The sequence below is a fragment of the Camelina sativa genome, chromosome 17 (genome assembly GCF_030686135.1).
Source record: "Camelina sativa cultivar CO46 ecotype springtype chromosome 17, ASM3068613v1".
NCBI classification, from domain to species: domain Eukaryota; kingdom Viridiplantae; phylum Streptophyta; class Magnoliopsida; order Brassicales; family Brassicaceae; genus Camelina; species Camelina sativa.
The window spans coordinates 4,854,962-4,871,914 of NC_141896.1; the positions used below are offsets into that span (position 1 = coordinate 4,854,962).

Consider the following 16,953-nt stretch of genomic DNA (forward strand, 5'->3'; position numbering starts at 1 on the left):
CTAATTTTACTAGATTTTTTTTTGTATTTATATAATAAGATGGTTTTAAAGTTGGTCATTAACATGATAACGACATTTGTAGAGTCTATCAAAATCCTAAACCTTGGTTTGTCAACAATTGACTAAATCTTGAATTTTTCATTCAAAATCTGATTTTTACACAATTCAACATGACAAAGCTAAGGTGAATGAATTTATATTTAAAATAATGAGATTCATATGAGAATAGAAATATACTTGTATAAGAAAAAATCAGTCAATGTAAAACAAGCTAATTAATTTTGAATGCTGTATTATATGGGGAAATAAGTGTTGTGGTCAAGTAGTTAATAACTAATAAATCATAATGGTGCCATAAAAGTTCATTTTTTCACAAAGTACTATTTTCCATAATTTTATCGAATTGGTGTTGTTTTCTGAAATTAATTAAATTATTATTATATATAATACACATGTCAAGATTGTATCGATAAGATATTAACATGTGTTAATTTTAATTTACTAAACTAATTAATAATTAAAATAGAAAAATTCTAAATCTATAATAAAAAGAAAATTTATATATAACTAACAGCAGGTAATTATTTATATATTTTAAAAAATATTAAATCTAAATTCTAATTATTAATCTAATTTTACTAGATCTTTTTTTTTTGTATTTATATAATAAGATGGTTTTAAAGTTGGTCATTAACATGATCACAACATTTGTAGAGTCTATCAAAATTCTAAATCTTTGTTTGTCAACAAATGACTAAATCTTGAATTTTTCATTCAAAATCTAATTTTTACACAATTCAACAGGACAAAGTTAAGGTGAATGAATTTATATTTAAAATAATGAGATTCATATAAGAATAGAAATATACTTGTATAAGAAAAAATTAATCAATGTAAAACAAGCTAATTAATTTTGAATGCTGTATTATATGGGGAAATAAGTATTGTGGTCAAACAGTTAATAACTAATGAATCATGCTAAAAAAAAGTTCATTTTCTCAAAAAGTATTGTTTTCTGAAATTATTAAATGATTATATATATAATACTTATTTATTTTGGGCGTTTAAAACCTTATGACTCAGGCAGAGCCTCTTGGACCTGTTGCTCTGTTTGTACCTTGGTTGGGCTCAGTTAAAGTTTGTGTCCAAACAGTAACCTTTGAGTCTTGCCGTCCTCTGTCATCTATCCACGCCTGAAACCCGGAAAACCAAAAAAAATCGTCTTTTTGATGCTTTGAACAAAGAAAAAAACTCAAGAAAGCTGAGCTCTGGTAATGGCGGGTTTGGCAATCTCACCTCCTCTCGGTCTTTCCTTCTCTTCTCGAACTCGGAACCCTAATCTGACTTCGTATCTATCTCACAATCAAAGGTACTACCTTTATGTAAACCCAATCACACTCTTTCACATGATTATGGTTCAGCTTCAATTAAGAATTTGATTCCATGACCCAATGTTTAGGAATCCTATTAGACGGATAGTTTCAGCTCTGCCGAGTCCGTATGGAGATTCATTGAAAGCTGGTAACTTTAAAAGCATTTGGGAGTGTTTAGGTTCTTCTAAAATGTTGGCACTGAGTTGTTTGCTGCTACTAGTGATTTGTGTCTTAAGATTGGGTTGTGTTTGATTCAGGACTTTCGAGTAATGTTACTGGGTCACCAATAAAGCTTGACAACAAGGATCCAAGGTCATCTCTATCTCTTTCATCCCTCTAGTTATGAATTCACCATTCTCTCAAAGTTTATGTTTTCACCATTGAAATTACAATAGCTCACTCTGCCATTCGTGTTTCTACGGCACTCTTTAAAGTCTTTTAGCTCTTTTACTATCTAGTTCTATGTGTTTCTCTAAGGTAGATTGATTGTTAGAGTTCTTGGTTTTAGTATTGATAATACATGCCACCATAGATTATATGGTTGTATATTGGTTGATAGAGATAGCTCAACCTTTCTCTTTTTAGTGTGTTCAACTGATTTTGTTTATGTGTTGCAATCTTTAGATTTGGAGTGATTGAGGCGAAAAAAGGAAACCCGCCTGTGATGCCTTCAGTGATGACCCCTGGAGGACCTTTAGACCTTTCTTCTGTGTTATTCCGCAACCGCATCATCTTCATCGGACAACCTATTAACGCACAGGTGGCTCAGCGAGTCATATCTCAGCTTGTAACTCTCGCTTCTATTGATGATAAATCCGACATCCTGGTTAGTCGATAGCTCTTTTTCCCCAGTCACTTTTTCAATAAAGTAAAATCTTATATTTACTTAGAAGTAATCTTTTGTTACAGATTTACTTGAATTGTCCTGGTGGCAGCACCTACTCCGTCTTAGCAATTTATGACTGTATGTCTTGGGTAAGTTTTGTTCCTGTTATAACGTTTTCACCACCCAGAAACTTTGGTATATTAACCTTTTGAATATTGCTCCAAAATGATTTTTAGATAAAGCCTAAAGTTGGAACTGTGGCGTTTGGAGTAGCTGCAAGCCAAGGAGCACTTCTTCTTGCTGGAGGTGAAAAAGGAATGCGCTATGCAATGCCAAATACTCGTGTCATGATACATCAGCCGCAAACTGGATGTGGAGTATGGCTCTTCAATCTTCTTGTTAATACCATTTAAGTTGGAGTCATATATGACTATGAACTTAGTTGATTTCTTGCTAACATAATTTTGCAGGGACATGTGGAGGACGTGAGGAGACAAGTGAATGAAGCCATCGAAGCACGTCAAGTAAGTCTCTCTCTTCTATCCTCATGCTTCCTTCTGTAAGAATATATGACAGATCGAGCGAGTCTCTGGAGCTAAAATTTGAATGGTTGATCTGATTGATCTCTTTGGTTGTCTCTACTTGCAGAAAATTGACTTGATGTATGCAGCTTTCACTGGACAACCTCTTGAAAAAGTGCAGCAATACACTGAAAGAGATCGTTTCTTATCCGCATCTGAGGTAATTTGCCGCTGATCTCTCGGTTAAGTTAATATTACAAATCAAGTATAATATATTAACTCGAATTCCTTCTGTCGAGCTATGACTCATGGACTTTGTCTTTTTGTTATGTTCCTCATGATCTTTCGCATATGATTTATCTCGGTTATTTTCTTATGCAGGCTCTTGAGTTTGGGCTTATTGATGGTCTATTGGAAACAGAGTACTGAAGCAGCATGACAATTCACAGAGATAGCTCATTGCAATGTTTAAAGCTTCCAGTTTCATTTGAATATGAACACTTGTAACTGACATTTGTGTATAAACCAGTTTGTTTTATTTGGTTTTACAGTCTAGTAAACAAAAAACTATGTTCTATTTTTGTTACACGATAACCAAGCATACCGGAACTTTAAGAAAGACCAGATTGGTTTGGTCGGTCTGTTACTATTCATTCAGTTGAAAACTTAAAAATCCTATACAATGCCAAGGCATATATTGTTTGGGTACTACTGAGTGTATGTAACATAGAACTGTAAAAACACAATGTGAACAAATTGGCAACAACTGTGGCAGCACCGAATCAAATAGCTCTCCAATAATGTCTCCTTTAGAATTCACTAACGATAACTGTGGAAATCACAAACCAAAAATTGATCTCTGAAACTCTGCTCTCTCATCACCGTTAAGTTCCTGTCAAGAAAAACCGAAAACTTCCCAGTTAAACAACAGAATAAAATTGTTGGAAAAAAAAAAAAACAGAATAAAATTAGTGGGCGACTCAATCCGAGTGGAAGGTAGAAACTTTAGTGTCTAAAGAACTATGAACTGATCTTCTGTTGCTAGTCTCTCTCTCAATCTATAAGTACTTGTGTGCGCTCACACATGCAAAAATAATAGGAGATGAAAGACTTACCATAGTTTTGGTGTACACCTGTGAACTTGTGAATTGCCTTCAAAAGGGAACCATATCTCATGTAATTCAAAGATCCCATATGTCTGTCAACAAACATTTACCAAGAAAGACAACCTCTATGAGACAGCTCTAAAGATAATAAGAGAAAAGAGTAAAACGCACATACACTATCTCAGTGTATCGAAGTCTCCAAGCAGGAAAACCGAGGTGGCTCCTTATAGGTCCATAAACCAGCAACAGATCGGGTGCATGTACATTCTCACCTGCCATATTTTAAATCATTAGATTCTTTGAAAGAAACCTAAAAAAAAAAAAAAGACTTGAATCCCATTTGAGATAAACAACACAAACCAACAACTCTTAATGCTTCGTTCAAATGAGTCTCTGTAAAAAAGTTTTCCCCTTTATCGTTCTCGGGACGACTAGATTTCAAGTAGTCCTGAAGAAGTATGTTGGCTGCTTTCATAACAGCTTCTTTATTGTCAGAAGATGAAATGAATTCTAATGCCAGGGGGTTTTGTTCAGGCGAAGAATCCTTTTCACCAATCTCCTGAGAAAGAAGAACAAAAATACATTGAGAAGGTAAAGTTAAAATCTAAAGCTCATGGAACAAAATCAAAGCGACATCATTTGCAGATACTTTCATGCTATAGTAATATCAATATATACAAAGTCCTTCATATCTCGAGAAGCTAAAGATGTGATTCATGAGCAAAGAAACAGACTACGTGAAGCTATGAGATTATTATACCTCTGACAACACTGAACCTGGGACAGTTCCAAGGATCAAATCCTTGGATTTCTTCAATAAACCTAAAGAAGCAAACTTTAGCAAATCATATTTGTATTAATAAACAAAAAACAATTGAGACAAATAGCTAAAGCATCTACCTTGGGAGTCAAATAGACCAACTTGTTTAACCCCAATGGTTCTTAGCCACTGCAAAAGCTCAATAACCTTGGAAACATCTCTAGCTTCTTCAATGTCCACCACAACAGCTAGACACCGGAGTTTCTCAATATTGATGGAACTGTACTTTTTATTCAATCCTAACGATATGGCATAGCTTTCAACTGCCTCAATGATGCCAGAGACAATGTACCACAAGCTCACAACAAGGTGTATAAAACGCCATAGCAAATCAAGACCTAAACCACCAATCTGTGGGAAAAAAATTGGACACCCAAATCCTCAATCACTAATTTCATATAGATAATGATATAAAGACTAGGGCAGTAGGCATCAACTGAATTTGATAAGCGTTAAAGCACTAATGAACTAAAGCCTCGTAATTAAGGAACTAAAAAAAACTTACTTGAGCAATCCAAGAACTCAGGAGCCGCATAGATTGATTCAAATCCATAATATCTGAAAAATTCAGGAATTCGAAACGAAATTACAGAAGATCGCCGACATGAGAAAAAAAGGACACCCTTTTTTTAAGAGTCTAGAGACCCAGATGCCAGAATCCGTTTTTCTTTTAGCACCTAGTATGCTGCAAACTAAACAAAAACGATGTATCGTGAGAGTCTGAGACGTCGAGAGTTCAAACTCTCTATCAAGTTAAGTGTTTTCTAACCTTTTCTCTCGTCACGGTTTTGTTGTGATTGAGACAAATTTTTTTTCTTTTTGTTGCGTTTAATTATCATGGTTTTGCTGTGAATTATATAGGGGTTAGCTATCATAATCTCGTTGGGGGTTTCTTAAACTCTTGATAATCATGGTTTAGTACAAACCCTAAAAGCTGATTAGATTAACCCAATTAAGAAAAACAACATTAATGTATGTGTATGTACGTACAAGACAACAAAATTAGGCCTTTTTTTGTTTGTTTGAAACAACTAAAAAACATAACATATGAGGAATCAGAACAACTAAAATCAAAACCCAACTGTTGTTTCTTGCTTGGTTTAATCACATTATGTAACAGAAGATATATATGGCCACTCTTCTTCTCCAGGAGTTATGAAGCTGAGGTTGTAAGCGTTGTTTCGAAGTTATAAAGGTGTGTGTGTGTAGGCAGAGAGACACACTATTATTGAGTCGAGTCTTCAGCGAATCTAGTATCAAACCCAGTAGAGGAGGAATGCACAGAGCCAGGAGCTACACCAGAGCCACGTTGTAGTTCAAGAACAAGCCATCGAACAGCTCTACTCATCTGTTCAAGCCTTACTGCACTAATGGGTGGGAGACTAGTCGCAGCACCAGTAGCCGCTGTTTGGCCTCCTCCTGATGCAGTAGTAGTTAAACCAGTAGCTTCATCAACTAAACACTCAGATCCAATCCTCTGCTTCACTGACTCCACAAACTCCTCTGCTTGATCACAAGCCACACGGAACAGTTCCCATTTCTCCTTGAAATTCTCCAAGGCAGCATCAGTGAGAGATGCTTTTTGCCCTCCAGCACTCTCTTTAGACTCCATAACACTAGCCGAGGCAAGAACAAACTTCTCGTAAGCTTTGTTCAATGAGTCCACAATGTTATCCATGTTAAAACTGCTCACAACCAAGAATATAACATCAAATCAACATGAGATTTCAAGTTCAATAGGAATCAAGTAAAGAGCCCAGCAAAAGTACAGATCTTTAGAAAATAAGAAACCCTAAAACCTCTAAATTCTGAATTCCTCATGGCTAAAAGCTAAGCAAATCAAAATCTAAGGAACACAAAAGATGCAAACGGAAGCTAAATCATTGAAAAGATTACATCTTTGAGATAGACATATAACGAAAACTGCAAATGTACAATTTTTTTTTTTTCGCAAACCACAAGTCGGAAGTAAACAATGAATAGATCATTCAATTCACGGCATCATCCAATTGGAAAAATTTGAAATCTTTAGACATAATCCAAACGAAACCAGCCCAAAACCGCCGGAGAGGAAGATGAGAAACTTACCACCGGAGATGAACAGAGTCTCTCGATTTGTGCCACTCTTCTTCTTCTTCTTCATCTTTGTCCCTTGTATTATTTGTCTGGTTTAGGTTAAAGACTGGTTTAGAAAAATTAAAATTACGCCTGGTTTTAATACAAACCGGACCGGCCTAGACCGGATTAAATTTTTTTAAAATTCTAAAGCACAAATAATAGACCGGACCATCCATCTATTGTTTGGTGTTAATTGGAGAAACCACAAATCATAAAATAGAAAATTCTGATAATAGAGAGCACAAGACAATTATAGATATGTATATATATAGTAGTACTGTAAAATACGCAAGAAATAACAAACAAGTGTTAATCCGAAAAAAATGAAAAATATATCAATTTTTCTAGTTGTTTTGGGTTTTTGCATGATACAGAATATGGAGCATGTCAACTCCAAGCCCAACTCATTTTAAGGGAGACAGACGAAGTTGACATTCAGAAACAGCCTTTCACACAACAAATGGCTCAAGGTTCGCTGCAACTCTGCAACAAGCTTCGATGATCATGAAAAATACATGCCACCTAAAGGCCAAGATTATAGCTTTAATGTCAGCGATGATTTTGTCGGAAACAAACATGTCTGGTGCACGTTGTCCAAAGGAGCTGATTATAAGGTACATAAGAAGTTCGATGCCTACGTTCAAGACAATAGAAAGCCTCACGGATCCATCTATAATTACGTTGCTCAAGAGGATGGGATCTATCACAGTACTCTGATAACACGTATACATAAGATGTACAATTGGAACTAATTATGGATCGATGCTATATTAAAAATAGGAGATTTTTTATCCAATCTTTCAAAAAGCTTATTCTTCAAATGTTAATATTTTACGATCACTATAGCTGAGATTTTGTTGTAAATAAAACATCTAGAGAGAAAATATTAATCTTTTACGATCACTATATATAGCTAAGAATAAGATTTTGTTGTAAAGTTAAACCTAAATAAAATATGTCATGGCTAACAGAGTCGGCCATTCCTTAAAACACTCTCTGCTTGGCTTGCCACTATTGACTATATATCTACAACCTCTAGACGAAACCAAATCATCGTCTCCATCGCAACTGCTATAAGTATATGCAAACCCATGTCTCTCTCAGCTTACTTGTGGCAAACATAAGAACCCGCAGGACATAATTGTAAAGAGTTGGTTGGTCACTTGGTTGGTTCTAGTTCTAGTTAAGGGCCAACACTGGTTCATATCATTTCCTTCACTTCCAATTATAAATCTAATGTATTCTTTAAAAAAACAATTGGACTTGGCTCTGTAACTATTTTTAATTCTTAACCTTTCAATAGACAAATGAACTTATCATTTTTTTTTATAAAAAAGGGTGAAAGTAAAACATGTCTATTTTCTTCCCAAAGCTAACCTCATTCTACAATACCTCTTAAAAAACAATTTCTCTTTCTCCCAATGCCTTCTAAAAGTTGTGCTCTTTCTATGTTAACTTGATTATATTACAATCTAAACCCAAAAAAAAAAAAACAAAGAAACAAGAATATCTTTGACCAAATATAACAAATCCTAGAAATGGCCAAAGATTAGAATCACAACAGAAAATAAGAGAAGCCTCCCATGCACTATTTTATACTACAGAAAAATTCAATTAGCAAAGCAAAAAACAAAACAAAAATGAAGATCTTTTGTTTAATTCTCTTCTTATTCTCATTATCTGTCTCCACTTCTCTTCTTATTCTCATTATCTGTCTCCACTTCTCATTAGCTTGTGTTTGGTTTCTCCAATGTTTCACAAACCAAACACAAGCTCCTCCTAACTCATTATCTGATTAAAATTTTAAAAAAATTTAAACCACAAACCACAAATTAAGCCTGGTTCTCCACCATTCATCATCTATTGTTGGTCTTAATTGGAAACGATTTGATACCACAAATCATAAAATAGAAAATTCTTTTTGACCAAAAAAAAAAAGAAATTTCTGAAATAGAGCCACAAGACAATTATATATATAGTACTGTAAAACACACAAGAAAACAAACAAGTTAATCCGACAAAAATAAAATAAAATAAATAAATAAAAACATCTAGAGAGATAAAAAAAATTTTTAAGAAAATGAAAAATATTTCAATCTTTCTAGTTGTTTTGGCTTTTTGCATGATTGTGAATATGGAGCATGTCAACTCCGCCAACCCATTTAAAGGGAAAAAGACGACGTTGACATTCAGAAACAGTCTTTCACACAACAAATGGCTCAAGGTTCGCTGCAAATCTGGAGACGGCGATGTTCGTGAAAAATACATGCCACCTAACGGCCAAGATTATAGCTTTAGTTTCAACGATAGAGTTTTCGGACACACACTTTTCTGGTGTACGTTGTCAAAAGGAGCTGATTATAAGGTACATAAGAAGTTCGATGCCTATATCCAAGACAGTAGAATGCCTCACGGAACCTTCTATAATTACGTTGCTCAAGACGATGGGATCTATCACAGTACTCTGCTAACACGTATCCATAAGATGTACAATTGGAACTAATTATGGACCTATTTTATCCAATCTTTCAAAAAGCTTATTCTTCAAATCACTGATTTGATCATACTTGTATAATAATCTATATTATAATTTTGTTTCATGTAAAAAGTCACTCTTTTCTTTTCTTATGATAAAAGCAAAGAGAGATCAATTTCATAATGATTCAAAGAAAAACAAATTTATTTTTTTGTTTCTCTTTAACCTTTACTCCATCGCTATAATATTAAAAATGATGTTTTAAGGATCTTTTTCTGTTTTCGTTTTGATTTTTTTTTTTTCTTCTATTGTATGTTTTCTTGTTGGTAGAATTTATTTAACTTAGTGGTGGTGATTTCCTACAAAACAAAAATAAAAATTGAGTGTATTATATTTTAATTTGTGGGTAGAAGAAACCTTGAACATTACAAAATGATTTATGGAGAGAATTATGTTTGTGCTATTCTGGCGCTCGATTCCCTTAATTTAATAGCATCCCGAGAATACATGTCGTTTCATATTGAGAAGTTTATAACCTTAATTAATAGTCGTTTCATCACAAGAAAATGTCACTAATTAGTAAGTAACCGTCACAAATATTTGCTACATATTATTTGCGTAACAAATTTTGAAGCTATATCATCCCAATCTTGTAAATTTACGATCACTATACTAGTTGAGATTTTGTTGTAAAGTTTAACCTTAATATGTCATGGCTAACAAAGTCGGCATTCCTTAAAACACTCTTGGCATGCCACTTTTGATCTCTAGACGTCTAGACGGAACTAAAAATCATCGCAACTGATACAAGTATATGCAAACCCACGTCTCTCTCTCAGCTCATTTGTGGCAAACATATCTAAGAACCGGGACATATAATTGTAAGAGTTGGTTGGTTCTAGTTTTAGTTAAGGACCAACTCTGGTTCATATAATCTCCTTCACTTCCAATTATAAATCTAATGTATTCTTAAAAAAACCAATTGGACTTGGCTCTGTAACTATTTTCAATTCTCAACCTTTCAAAAGACAAATGAACTTTTGTTTTGTTTTAAAAAAGGGTGAAAGTAAAACATGTCTATTCTCTTCCCAAAGCTAACCTCATTCTACATTACCTCTTAAAAACAATTATCTTTCTCACGATGCCTTCTAAAAGTTGTGCTCTTTCTATAGTTGACTTGATTTCATTACAATCTAAACCCAAAAAAAAAACAAAGAAACAAGAATATCTTTGACCAAATATAACAAATCCTAAAAATGGCCAAAGATTAGGATCACAACAGAAAATTAAAGACGACTACCATGCACTATTTATACTACAGAAAAATTCAACAGGCAAATAAAAAAAAAACAAAAATATGAAGATCTTTTGTTTAATTCTCTTGTTGTTCTCATTCTTTGTCTCCACTTCTCTTGCCGTCGAACCTCCTCCCGACACAATCTACCAAAACTTTCTCCAATGTTTCACAAACCAAACGAAAGCTCCTCCTAACTCATTATCCGACGTTGTTTTACCAAAAACCGCTGCAGCTTTCACCCCTGTCCTACGTGCTTACATCCGAAACGCGCGTTTCAACACCACCACGTCTCCCAAACCCGCGATCGTTATCGCTGCGCGTTCTGAGAGCCACGTCCAAGCTGCCGTCGTCTGCACGAAATCGCTAAACATCCAGCTGAAAACTCGAAGCGGTGGCCATGACTACGAAGGCATTTCCTACGTCTCTAACAATCCTTTCTTCGTCCTCGACATGTCGAACCTCCGTAACGTCACTGTCGACCCTGCAACCGAATCTGCATGGGTCGGAGCTGGTGCTACACTAGGTGAGGTTTACTACAGGATTTGGGAAAAAACCAAAACTCACGGCTTTCCTGCCGGAGTTTGTCCCACGGTTGGAGCAGGAGGTCACATTAGCGGCGGTGGTTATGGAAACATGATCAGAAAGTACGGCCTGTCCGTTGACTACGTCACCGACGCTAAAATCGTAGACGTTAATGGACAGATTCTTGATCGCAAGGCAATGGGAGAAGATCTGTTTTGGGCTATTAACGGCGGAGGCGGTGCGAGCTTCGGTGTGATCTTAGCTTTCAGGATCAAGCTTGTCCCCGTCCCACCTACCGTTACCGTTTTTAGAGTAGAGAAAAACTTGGACGAAAACGCTCTTGACATGGTCCATAAATGGCAGTTCGTTGCTCCCAAGACTGATCCAGGTCTATTCATGAGGCTCTTGTTACAGCCTGTGACTCGAAACAAAATCCAAACGGTTCGAGCATCGGTTGTGGCTATGTTCTTGGGGAACTCAAACGATGTTTTCTCTCTGCTAACCAAAGATTTCCCAGAGCTTGGTTTGAAGAAGGAGAATTGCACAGAGATGACTTGGATACAGTCGGTGATGTGGTGGGCGAACAACGATAACGCCACAGCGATTAAACCCGAGATTCTACTGGACCGTGACCCTGATTCTGCATATTTCCTTAAAAGGAAATCCGATTTCGTCGATAAAGAGATCACCAAAGAGGGTTTAGATTTCTTGTTCAAGAAGATGATTGAAGTTGGGAAGATAGGTTTAGTGTTTAATCCATACGGAGGGATAATGACCGAGGTGCCTACGACGAAGACTCCATTCCCGCACAGAACTAAGCTTTACAAAGTCCAGCATTCGATGAACTGGAAAGATCCGGGAACAGAAGCGGAAAGCAGTTTCTTGCAGAAGGCAAGAACTTTCTATAGCTACATGGCTCCTTATGTGACCAAGAACCCTAGACACACGTATATCAATTACAGGGATTTGGATATTGGAGTTAATAGCCATGGCCCAAACAGTTTCAGAGAAGCAGAGGTTTACGGGAGGATGTATTTCGGAGAGAATTTTGATCGGTTGGTGAAAGTGAAAACTGCCGTGGATCCGCAAAACTTCTTCAGAGACGAACAGAGTATACCTACCTTGCCTAACAAACCACCTAGGCGTTAGTTTCTAGGCATCTAACTGAGTTTCTTTTGATATCCAAAACTACAATATACGAATCTGTATGTACAATATATGCCATCTGAAAAATGATGTTTGCTTTTTGTAATTATAAAAATGTTATCAATAACGGTCTAAAGCCTCAAAATTTCAGCAAAATCAAATCTGCTTTTGTATGAACTACCCCAGTTCCACTCATATCTTACACAATCAAGAGATTCTATGATCCTAAGGACATAAGAAACCAAAATAGCGCAACATAACAAAGGGATGCTTCTCAAATCTTCTGGCTCGATGCTAATACAGATGCTTTTATAGACACCAGGAGCCTTCAGACAACTCAGAAAACTTGCCTGATGTTTATGTTGATCCTCGAAGTTTTGATGTACTCTGCGAAATAACTTCCACCTTCACGGGATAATTCTGATTCAAGAGCGCCAATTTCCGCATTTTCTTCGTCCGTAAAGATACGGGGTACGCCTGCATAGTCAACAGATATTATCTCAAATCAGAGACAGAACAATATGAGCAACTCGGGCTTCTTTTTGCAATAGAGTGTCAAAGGACTGTGTAAAGTGAAGCATGTTACCGTGATAGCACTCCCTGGCATCTCCAGCCATTAGTACAATATCTCCACTTCTGAGATACATAGCATGAGGAGGATCCTCTTTTGATTTCCCGCCTAAGAGGAAAATAGCTTTACATCCAAGGCTGCGTAAGGAAAATGCAAGGGAGATAACTCACTATTGCGCTTCAAAATAGGTATGATACTACGTATTGCTAAGATAGAAGGCAAAGAGATACCTCATGCTTACAATGGGTTTACTCCAGTCAGCTTCCATGTCATCAAGGTGACCTCCAAGGGTATCACCTAAAGAGCGAGTTAAAAAGGTATTCAAACTTCTACATCTTTGAAAGATTAACCTTTTCCAAAGCAAGAAAGTACAAAATCTAAGGTAACTCTACCTAAGCCAAAATAGTTTACAATGGCACCCTCTGGACGAAATTCCTCCCCGGCAGGCATTGCAATGGCGGCGTGTGTCTTAGCTAGTTGACAGAGTGCATCAGGGATGTCATTATGAGGGAGAGAAACATCATAGTTACGCTGGAAAAAAGAAGACAAACGTTTCAGCATTCAGTTTAGGCTACACAATAGGTTGCTGAAACTCATCAAAACAAGTTCAAGATCTGAACCTTGGACCAATCAAACTGTAGACCAAGAGTGCTCCAACGAAGCTTCCTCAAAAGAACTGAAGCTGAAACTGTTTTGCAACTTCTCTCTTTTTCCTTTGCAATACCTTCTTCTTCTTCATAAAACTTCCATATGTTGTTGGTAAGATCCTCTTGGACCAACACCTTGTCTTCTTTAGCTGAATCAAACAAATCAGCAATAGGACCATAAATCGCATTGTGGTTTGTTCTATTAGGAGGCTGTGGAAAAGTCGTCAAGCTCTCTTTGATCCATTTGCATTGCTCCTCCAAACTCAATGCACCAGGGATAAAGTAAAAACCTTTATAAATCATTACAAACCCACTTCCATAAGTACAAATCTGTTCAAAAAAACTGAGTCTTTAGGATTCTAATTTGGAAAATTGGAGATTTTTTAACTTACCGGGTCGATCCTCGATGCAGAACACTGGGGAAGAATCAACAGCTTCGATAACCCTAATCCCGTCAGGCAAAACACCAGTTTTGTTGAAATCTTGAAGAATCAAATCGAAATCGAGCAATTCAGATAAATCAATTGGCTTAGGGAGCTTCTTCCTGCGAATTCAAGTGGAGGAAATATATAAGTAGTGGGGAGAAGGGATACAAAAACAAACGCAAAAGTGAGAGAAATTGGATTTTTACTTACTTTCTAGTGAATTTAGAAAGCTGTTCATAGTAAAGTTTGTATTTTTTCTCAGCTCGCCGGAAAGCCGTAGCGTCGTCAGAGACGTTCGCCGGTTCGTACATCTTCCAACTTCACCGGTCGATGTCTAATCTCTCTCTCTCTGTCTTGTGCGAATTAACGAGTTTTAAATTAGAGTTATTATTTTTTTTTTTTTAATAGGTGAACTATTCATTTTTTTTTTTTCTGTGTGTTATTTTAGGATATTTTTCTTTTTTATTTGCTGTTTCTAAAATCGTTTTATGATATTAACAATTCAAAAAGAAAAAAAAAAAGTAAATTAGTTTAGAACGTTTCAAGTATAGTTTTGTTTTATATACCCTATCACATAAATAAAAAAGGAGTAAATTAGATCGTCTTAGATGGTTTGTATAGTTTAGTTTTCGTGAAAATAATATTAGAGCGATTTACTTTTTTTGACGTTTTCTTTTTTTATAAAATTCACCATATATCAAACAACTTTCTTATATTGTAAATGCTAGCCATTTTTAAATGAATGTAATTGGATGAAAAATAGATTATCTCGAATGGTACTAAAATGTAAAATTATTAATTTATCTAATATTAGAGCTAATTACTTTTTTTTAATAAATATTTTATAAAATTCACCATATATCAAACAGTTTTCTTAGATTGTGGCCCTGTTCGTTTATGAGTCGCTACAGTAGCGACAGTGACCATGAAAAATACCTTCGCTCCTTCTTTCTCTCTCTTCATCTTGCCTTCAATTTCGATCGCTGCGACTAGAATATCAAGAATTTGGAGTCGCCGGAAAAATCAGCGATGAGACCCAAGCCATGATCTGAATCAGCGACTGTTGCTACTTTTTTTATAATCAAATCACCATTTTTGAAATCAGATAAAAGAAGCTCGAAACACAAAAGTTGCAGAACCTTTCATCTTCTTCTATGACTTAATTAATTGGGATTTTACAGTATTTATAATTATACCCTTTACAATATTCAGAATTACAAAAAGGAATATTTTTAAACCAGTCGCTACAGTAGCGACTCAAAAACGAACAGAGCCAGTAAATGCTAGTCACTTTTAAATAAAAAAATTTGGATGAAAAAAAGATTATCTCAAATGGTATTAATATGTAAAATTGATAATTCATCTAATATTATAGCTAATTACTTTTTTTAAAAATAAATATTTTATAAAATTCACCATATATCAAACAGTTTTCTTAGATTGTAAATGCTAGCCACTTTTAATAAAAAAAAATTGGATGAAAAATAGATTATCTCAAATGGTAATATGTAAAATTGATAATTCATCTAATATTATAGCTAATTACTTCTTTAAAAAGAAAAATATTTTATAAAATTCATTATATATCAAACAGTTTTTTTAGATTGTAAATGACAACCACTTTTAAATGAAAAAAAAAATTGGATGAAAAATAGATGATCTCAAATGGTACTAAAATGTAAAATTGATAATTCATCTAATATTAGAGCTAATTACTTATTTTATAAAAATATATATTATAAAATTCACCATGTATCAAACAGTTTTCTTAGATTGTAAATGCTAGCCACTTTTAAATAAAAAAATTGGATGAAAAGTAGATTATCTCAAATGGTACTAAAATGTAAAATTGATAATTCATCTAATATTAGAGCTAATTACTTTTTTTTAATAAATATTTTATAAAATTCACCATATATCAAACAGTTTTCTTAGATTATAAATGCTAGCCACTTTTAAATAAAAAGAAATTGGATGAAAAATAGATTATCTCAAAGGTACTAATATGTAAAATTGATAATTCATCTAATATTAGAGCTAATTACTTCTTTTATAAAAATATATATTATAAAATTCACCATGTATCAAACAGTTTTCTTAGATTGTAAATGCTAACCACTTTTAAATAAAAAAATTGGATGAAAAGTAGATTATCTCAAATGGTACTAAAATGTAAAATTGATAATTCATCTAATATTAGAGCTAATTACTTTTTTAATAAATATTTTATAAAATTCACCATATATCAAACAGTTTTCTTAGATTGTAAATGCTAGCCACTTTTAAATGAAAAAATTTTGATGAAAAAATAGATTATCTCAAATGGTACTAAAATGCAAAATTGATCATTCATCTAATATTAGAGCTAATTACTTCTTTTATAAAAACATATATTATAATATTCGCCATGTATCAAACAGTTTTCTTAGATTGTAAATGCTAGCCACTTTTAAATAATAAAAATTGAATGAAAAATAGATTATCTCAAATGGTATTAAAATGTAAAATTGATAATTCATCTAATATTAGAGCTAATTACTTATTTTTTAAAAAATATATATTATGAAAAAAAATTGTAAATGCTAGCCACTTAAAGATGAAAAAAAAATGGATGAAAATAGATTATCTCAAAAAAAAATTTACGCAAATAGTACTAAAATGTAAAACTGACAATCCATCTAATATTAGAGCTACTTACTTCTTTTTTTTAAAAATAGTTTATAAAATTCACCATATATCAAACAGTTTTCTAAGATTGTAAATGCTAGCCACTTTTAGACGAAAAAATTGGAACAAAAAAAGATTATCTCAAATAGTACTAAAATGTAAAATTGATAATTCATCTAATATTAGAACTAATTACTTCTTTTTAAAAAAATATATTATCAAATTCACCATATATCAAACAGTTTCCTTAGATTGTGCTAGCCACTTTTAGATGAAAAAATTGGATGAAAAATAGATTATCTCAAACGGTACTAAAATGTAAAATTAATAATTCATCTAATATTAGAGCTAATTAGTTATTTTTACAAAAAAAAATTTTTATAAAATTCACCATATTTCAAACAGTTTTCTTAAATTTTAAATGCCAGCCACTTTTAA

The 16,953-nt window shown here is 34.1% G+C and overlaps 4 protein-coding genes and 3 pseudogenes across 5 annotated transcripts; 4 read left to right on the forward strand and 3 right to left on the reverse strand.

The window, feature by feature from the left end:
• The first annotated feature begins 1,055 nt into the window (after positions 1-1,055).
• Positions 1,056-3,339, forward strand: LOC104755429 (ATP-dependent Clp protease proteolytic subunit 6, chloroplastic). Its single transcript, XM_010477809.3, has 9 exons — positions 1,056-1,369; positions 1,460-1,521; positions 1,631-1,685; positions 1,998-2,199; positions 2,283-2,348; positions 2,436-2,576; positions 2,670-2,723; positions 2,848-2,940; positions 3,102-3,339. The coding sequence occupies exons 1-9, from the start codon at positions 1,275-1,277 to the stop codon at positions 3,147-3,149; spliced, it is 816 nt and encodes a 271-aa protein (XP_010476111.1). The 5' UTR covers positions 1,056-1,274; the 3' UTR covers positions 3,150-3,339.
• Positions 3,331-5,512, reverse strand: LOC104755428 (uncharacterized). The gene is made up of 8 exons (XM_010477807.2): positions 5,416-5,512; positions 5,152-5,338; positions 4,727-4,997; positions 4,587-4,648; positions 4,187-4,385; positions 4,002-4,098; positions 3,836-3,918; positions 3,331-3,612 (listed from the first exon to the last, which is right to left on the reverse strand). The coding sequence occupies exons 2-8, from the start codon at positions 5,197-5,199 to the stop codon at positions 3,605-3,607; spliced, it is 768 nt and encodes a 255-aa protein (XP_010476109.1). The 5' UTR covers positions 5,200-5,338; positions 5,416-5,512; the 3' UTR covers positions 3,331-3,604.
• Positions 5,513-5,560: 48 nt separating this feature from the next.
• Positions 5,561-6,910, reverse strand: LOC104755430 (mediator of RNA polymerase II transcription subunit 32). Its single transcript, XM_010477810.3, has 2 exons — positions 6,735-6,910; positions 5,561-6,331 (listed from the first exon to the last, which is right to left on the reverse strand). Exon 2 carries the CDS (start codon positions 6,322-6,324, stop codon positions 5,872-5,874), a length of 453 nt encoding a protein of 150 aa, XP_010476112.1. The 5' UTR covers positions 6,325-6,331; positions 6,735-6,910; the 3' UTR covers positions 5,561-5,871.
• Positions 6,911-7,087: 177 nt separating this feature from the next.
• On the forward strand, positions 7,088-7,754 carry LOC147923330 (S-protein homolog 21-like; annotated as a pseudogene).
• Positions 7,755-8,763: 1,009 nt separating this feature from the next.
• Positions 8,764-9,450, forward strand: LOC104755432 (S-protein homolog 21 pseudogene; annotated as a pseudogene).
• A 1,147-nt stretch (positions 9,451-10,597) lies between these two features.
• Positions 10,598-12,361, forward strand: LOC104755433 (berberine bridge enzyme-like 2 pseudogene; annotated as a pseudogene). The gene has a single exon (XR_015586517.1). The product of XR_015586517.1 is annotated as a berberine bridge enzyme-like 2 pseudogene (transcript).
• Positions 12,286-14,325, reverse strand: LOC104755434 (DNA N(6)-methyladenine demethylase ALKBH1A). The gene is made up of 7 exons (XM_010477814.3): positions 14,059-14,325; positions 13,816-13,967; positions 13,397-13,713; positions 13,169-13,307; positions 13,007-13,073; positions 12,792-12,913; positions 12,286-12,682 (listed from the first exon to the last, which is right to left on the reverse strand). Exons 1-7 carry the CDS (start codon positions 14,157-14,159, stop codon positions 12,543-12,545), a joined length of 1,038 nt encoding a protein of 345 aa, XP_010476116.1. The 5' UTR covers positions 14,160-14,325; the 3' UTR covers positions 12,286-12,542.
• Positions 14,326-16,953: the final 2,628 nt, after the last annotated feature.

Coding starts and splice junctions, on each gene's coding strand:
- LOC104755434 (XM_010477814.3), bottom strand. CDS start 14,159: ATGTACGAACCGGCGAACGTCTCTGACGACGCTACGGCTTTCCGGCGA. Junction 13,074..13,168: donor TGTAAACTATTTTGGCTTAG/GTAGAGTTACCT, acceptor CTCGCTCTTTAG/GTGATACCCTTGGAGGTCAC. Junction 12,683..12,791: donor TGCCAGGGAGTGCTATCACG/GTAACATGCTTC, acceptor TTGACTATGCAG/GCGTACCCCGTATCTTTACG.
- LOC104755429 (XM_010477809.3), top strand. CDS start 1,275: ATGGCGGGTTTGGCAATCTCACCTCCTCTCGGTCTTTCCTTCTCTTCT. Junction 1,686..1,997: donor CTTGACAACAAGGATCCAAG/GTCATCTCTATC, acceptor TGCAATCTTTAG/ATTTGGAGTGATTGAGGCGA. Junction 2,200..2,282: donor ATGATAAATCCGACATCCTG/GTTAGTCGATAG, acceptor CTTTTGTTACAG/ATTTACTTGAATTGTCCTGG.
- LOC104755428 (XM_010477807.2), bottom strand. CDS start 5,199: ATGGATTTGAATCAATCTATGCGGCTCCTGAGTTCTTGGATTGCTCAA. Junction 4,998..5,151: donor TGAGTTCTTGGATTGCTCAA/GTAAGTTTTTTT, acceptor TTTTTCCCACAG/ATTGGTGGTTTAGGTCTTGA. Junction 4,099..4,186: donor CGAAGCATTAAGAGTTGTTG/GTTTGTGTTGTT, acceptor AAAATATGGCAG/GTGAGAATGTACATGCACCC.
- LOC104755430 (XM_010477810.3), bottom strand. CDS start 6,324: ATGGATAACATTGTGGACTCATTGAACAAAGCTTACGAGAAGTTTGTT.